Raw genomic sequence first — 6154 nt, 5'->3', positions numbered from 1 at the left:
GTACCTTGGTTACTCGGTGGATACTATGTATCTGATGTAACATTAAAACGATTCTTTGTATTGCACTTTATTTACCTTTTGTAGGTTGCATTCTAATTGTATTACACATCTTCTATTTACATTTAAATGGTTCTAGTAACCCTGCAGGTATTGATTCCGCACTTAAAGTAGCCTTCTATCCTCATATGTTAATGACCGATGCTAAATGTCTATCCTATCTAATTGGTTTAATTTTCTTACAAACGGCTTTTGGTTTGATTGAATTATCGCACCCAGATAACTCCATACCAGTGAACCGGTTTGTAACTCCGCTTCATATCGTACCTGAATGGTACTTTTTAGCATATTATGCGGTGTTAAAAGTAATCCCATCCAAAACCGGTGGTTTGTTAGTATTTATGTTATCAACATGTCAATGAAATATCAACAACGATGAAACTTATTTGGTTAACATAACAACATAGAAGGTAAAGCTGGATTACGTTCAAACTTTACACTGGATACGTTTCAATGTTAACTTACTAAATACCATGGGAGCGAAGAGAATCTAATATGTAACTCCGTTCATGGAAATCAAAAGAGCTTTCACGCTATCTCTAGTGCCTGTCGAGTCGCTCAAGGAAGATTTGATCCTGTATATGATTTAAGGGATGTAAAGGTGCTCAGGGTCTAACCGTCGGGCCATCTGGATCCTCATATTCAAAGATAATTCTATTTAAGAAAGTTTTAGATAAACGACATGTGAAGAGTCGGACCAACTTTCACGCACGACGATAATTACCCGACAAGGATTTACCTACCTTTGGACCGTCATAATACAGCCGCCGTTTACATTTTACTGCACCGGGCAGGGATTATATACTATACCTCTACAGTGGTATTAGCAGTATCTAGTGTTGATGTACAACAGACGCTCTCCTTGTTCCACTACCTAACCATAATCTATTGTTCCAGATATTAAGGAATGTACGCTTCATATAACTACACAACGTTATGCCAAGAAGGATACCAGATTACCCTGATTATCTTTGTTATATTAATACATGGTGTTCAATTGGTTCTATATCCACAATAGTTATCATCTTAACTATGCTCTGCATTAAGTATAGTGGTATCCAGCGTATATTTGAAAAACCAACATTTGTATACAAGCTGTACGAATATCATGACATTCACTTTGGTAGTCGCCTTCTTAATGTTAGTCTGTACGGAATACACGGATCGGATTCTTGTTGGCCTGGCACCTGTTTAGTAACTGGATGAACGCTTTTTACGCCTGGTATGCATGGATAATACTCGACTCTTCTATAGTTTAACCGCTACTGCTGGGACTGTATATTATGTACTTACGGTAGTACTATCAAGCCTCTTCTTCCAAATAGATTTCATGGAAAACCTAAAATTCGCATGTTTGATTGACATTTAGCCGCTAATATACAATCATCCAAGATATATTTATCTATCGCAGGTTCGGTCTAATGTCCCGTTATACTATATAGATCACATGGCTTCTGGTACTTTGAGATCATGCTAACGGCGAGAAGGGAAGTGTGTTTCAAAGAAAAGGGATGTTTAGCCGGGAAGTTAGCGTCTAAAATATATAACCGATAGTCTCAACTTAGATGCACAGATGGACATAATTAATCCTTGTACGGTTTGTACCTACTTGACTCCTCAGTTTAAGCAGAACTGTAGTTTCTCGGGACTAAAGTCAGCATAATCAATAAAAAGGTTTGTTCAGCCACTGGTTCACCATCAACTACCTTGTTTCGACTTCGTACCGACTGTGTTATTGTAGCACATATCAATCCCTTAAATAGGGATATTATTCCCAAACAACCGGATCGTGTTGGCTAGGTGAACTAATCACGTTTCATAAATACAATCAGTGAAAGCTCTTTTGATTTCCATGAACGGAGTTACATATTAGATTCTCTTCGCTCCATGGTATTTAGTAAGTTAACATTGAAACGTATCCAGTGTAAAGTTTGAACGTAATCCAGCTTTACCTTCTATGTTGTTATGTTAACCAAATAAGTTTCATCGTTGTTGATATTTCATTGACATGTTGATAACATAAATACTAACAAACCACCGGTTTTGGATGGGATTACTTTTAACACCGCATAATATGCTAAAAAGTACCATTCAGGTACGATATGAAGCGGAGTTACAAACCGGTTCACTGGTATGGAGTTATCTGGGTGCGATAATTCGACATAGCTGTGATGTTAAGGAGCATAGGAGATGCTACACGCCTTAATTGGTACTGCATTGATATAATTATCGTACAAGCACTCAGCTAGTTATTGAAACACACTTCCCTTCTCGCCGTTAGCATGATCTCAAAGTACCAGAAGCCATGTGATCTATATAGTATAACGGGACATTAGACCGAACCTGCGATAGATAAATATATCTTGGATGATTGTATATTAGCGGCTAAATGTCAATCAAACATGCGAATTTTAGGTTTTCCATGAAATCTATTTGGAAGAAGAGGCTTGATAGTACTACCGTAAGTACATAATATACAGTCCCAGCAGTAGCGGTTAAACTATAGAAGAGTCGAGTATTATCCATGCATACCAGGCGTAAAAAGCGTTCATCCAGTTACTAAACAGGTGCCAGGCCAACAAGAATCCGATCCGTGTATTCCGTACAGACTAACATTAAGAAGGCGACTACCAAAGTGAATGTCATGATATTCGTACAGCTTGTATACAAATGTTGGTTTTTCAAATATACGCTGGATACCACTATACTTAATGCACTTAACATGATGGTCATGAAAAGCACAAGAGAACTTGGATCCGGTAAACAAAGACCTTCAAGATCTAAACCAGTAGTCCAACTCGTAGTATATACTCCCCAGAAAAAGGTAGTTTATATCAACCTAGGAATCCCATTTTAGTAAGTGTAACATGGAGTCTAGCTTCAGTTGTTATCTGATTGGTATTGCATGCCCTGAGTACGTAAGGAAAAGGAAAGGTTAACCGCTATTTAAACACAACAGTTACCGTAGCTGTAGATGAATGCTAAATCTAGAGTATCTCTCCTAAGACACTGCATAACATATGAATGCTCCTTCCGCCATTCGTTGACTGTGTTTACCACGGGGAATTAGAACAGAATACCAAGTTCTTTGCCTGGAGGTTTGTTACGTTCCGTACAGTTGTAGGTAAAAGGTATGTTAGAGACTTAGACTAGCGTTGGAGCACATTGTTTCATTCGATAGTCCACGCTCAATCTTACCATACATAGTACTTTTATGATCCCAGGCTGGTTTAATAAGTCAAAGTTTAGCCGGGAAGTTAGCGTCTAAAATATATAACCGATAGTCTCAACTTAGATGCACAGATGGACATAATTAATCCTTGTACGGTTTGTACCTACTTGACTCCTCAGTTTAAGCAGAACTGTAGTTTCTCGGACTAAAGTCAGCATAATCAATAAAAAGGTTTGTTCAGCCACTGGTTCACCATCAACTACCTTGTTTCGACTTCGTACCGACTGTGTTATTGTAGCACATATCAATCCCTTAAATAGGGATATTATTCCCAAACAACCGGATCGTGTTGGCTAGGTGAACTAATCACGTTTCATAAATACAATCAGTGAAAGCTCTTTTGATTTCCATGAACGGAGTTACATATTAGATTCTCTTCGCTCCCATGGTATTTAGTAAGTTAACATTGAAACGTATCCAGTGTAAAGTTTGAACGTAATCCAGCTTTACCTTCTATGTTGTTATGTTAACCAAATAAGTTTCATCGTTGTTGATATTTCATTGACATGTTGATAACATAAATACTAACAAACCACCGGTTTTGGATGGGATTACTTTTAACACCGCATAATATGCTAAAAAGTACCATTCAGGTACGATATGAAGCGGAGTTACAAACCGGTTCACTGGTATGGAGTTATCTGGGTGCGATAATTCAATCAAACCAAAAGCCGTTTGTAAGAAAATTAAACCAATTAGATAGGATAGACATTTAGCATCGGTCATTAACATATGAGGATAGAAGGCTACTTTAAGTGCGGAATCAATACCTGCAGGGTTACTAGAACCATTTAAATGTAAATAGAAGATGTGTAATACAATTAGAATGCAACCTACAAAAGGTAATAAAGTGCAATACAAAGAATCGTTTTAATGTTACATCAGATACATAGTATCCACCGAGTAACCAAGGTACTAAATATGGTATTGGAGAAAGGAGATTAGTAATGACTGTAGCACCCCAGAAACTCATCTGTCCCCATGGTAGTACATAACCGAGGAAAGCAGTGGCTATAGTAAGTAGATATAAAACTAAACCAGACATCCAAGCAGTAGTTAAATAACTATAGCTGGAGTTATACATACCTCGAGACATGTGTATTAAGATACACAAGAAGACGAAAGAAGCAGTTGTTGCATGCAACATCCTAAATTCCCATCCTGCTGCTACCTCTCTAACTAGATGTTGAACACTAGCAAATGCACAAGATGCTTCAGAAGTATATCGGAACGCTAAAGTGATACCTGTAATTATTTGGAGTACAAAGGTAATTGCAACTAAGAAACCAAAGTTATAAGATGAATTTAGATTGAGAGCACACCGATAAAAGACGAGGTGTGCCCGGAATAGACTCATGGAAATTTGGTGTGTTCTCGAAACCATGCTAGCACAATAGAACTTCGTTAAATAACTACATATTAAAATGAGCGCATGTAAACTAGTCTTAAACACACCGCTCGTCACGTAACAAATCTCAAATCGTACTGTAGATTTTATATATGTACCGTAACTATAACCATGGTGACATCCAATGTTCACGCTCAATCTTACCATACATAGTACTTTTATGATCCCAGGCTGGTTTAATAAGTCAAAGTTTAGCCGGGAAGTTAGCGTCTAAAATATATAACCGATAGTCTCAACTTAGATGCACAGATGGACATAATTAATCCTTGTACGGTTTGTACCTACTTGACTCCTCAGTTTAAGTTAAGGAGTCCTTTGTTTACAGCTTGTACCGTTACTTTCAGGAGCATACCGTTAAATTCGATGATCTTATGTGTTCACTCAAATCGAATAAACAAAGACATTATAGTTCCTAGAATACTGAAGATGACTCCGGTTATGAGATACAGACAACCAAGTTCTTTATGATTGCAGTACACCACCACCCCACTGGACTGCTTAAGACAGCTAAAAGTGTTGGATTTCAATATCACGGTAATCATGTTTGCTTGGAAGCTGTAGTCATTATAACTATTGATTTAGTAAAAGCATAGAACCAATCCGGTAGTAAGATATACGATAGTAGCTAATCTACCATATAAGATATAAGTCGCTTGTGGAATAGCACTACCAATAATAATCAAGAAGATCATACTGTATACCCAAATAATTACCCATCCACTGACTACATTTCGAGTCATAAAATGTTGTCGTATCAACATTCGAGTATTCAAAGCTCGAATTTCAGATAAAAGAGCTAAGTTAATGAGAGAGGACATAAATACTAACAAACCACCGGTTTTGGATGGGATTACTTTTAACACCGCATAATATGCTAAAAAGTACCATTCAGGTACGATATGAAGCGGAGTTACAAACCGGTTCACTGGTATGGAGTTATCTGGGTGCGATAATTCAATCAAACCAAAAAGCCGTTTGTAAGAAAATTAAACCAATTAGATAATATGGTAGATAGGGAACAAACTGTCTCCAGACGTTCTTAACCCAGCTCACGTATTACATCTGACGGTGAACTAGCGTTCCTAACTGAATCTTGTTCAATAACAAGGGAGTAATGAGCCGACATGGAGGTGCTGATACAATCCGAGGATTAGAACTCCCAATATTATCTGACCTGTTATCCCCGGCGTACCTTACGACCGTTATATGATTTAGAGATAGAATGTAATGTGGATTAATATCCACATGGTTTCTACAAAGTGTAGATATAAAATAGTGAATGGTTCTGTAAAGATCTTGCATAACATACCTTTAGATTTGCTTAGCATTATAGAGCTTGTAGGCATGTAAGTAACTAAAGAACTATAGATACTTTGAGTGAAGAATACAAGGATAGCTCCAACAATAACATGGCTAAAATGTATACCAGTTAAGATGAAAAGTCCATTACCAAATGC

General features: G+C 37.4%; 1 protein-coding gene across 1 annotated transcript; it reads right to left on the bottom strand.

The window, feature by feature from the left end:
• Positions 1 to 2065: 2065 nt before the first annotated feature.
• Positions 2066 to 2223, bottom strand: BESB_032350 (putative apocytochrome b; the record flags this gene model as incomplete). Its single annotated transcript, XM_029361827.1, has 1 exon — positions 2066 to 2223. A coding segment is annotated over one exon (158 nt), but the record flags the coding sequence as incomplete, so codon positions are not given.
• Positions 2224 to 6154: the final 3931 nt, after the last annotated feature.

This window comes from Besnoitia besnoiti (genome assembly GCF_002563875.1).
Source record: "Besnoitia besnoiti strain Bb-Ger1 chromosome Unknown contig00171, whole genome shotgun sequence".
Lineage (NCBI taxonomy): Eukaryota > Apicomplexa > Conoidasida > Eucoccidiorida > Sarcocystidae > Besnoitia > Besnoitia besnoiti.
The sequence above is the reverse complement of the archived record's forward strand: the minus strand, read 5'-3'. Positions and strand labels throughout refer to the sequence as shown.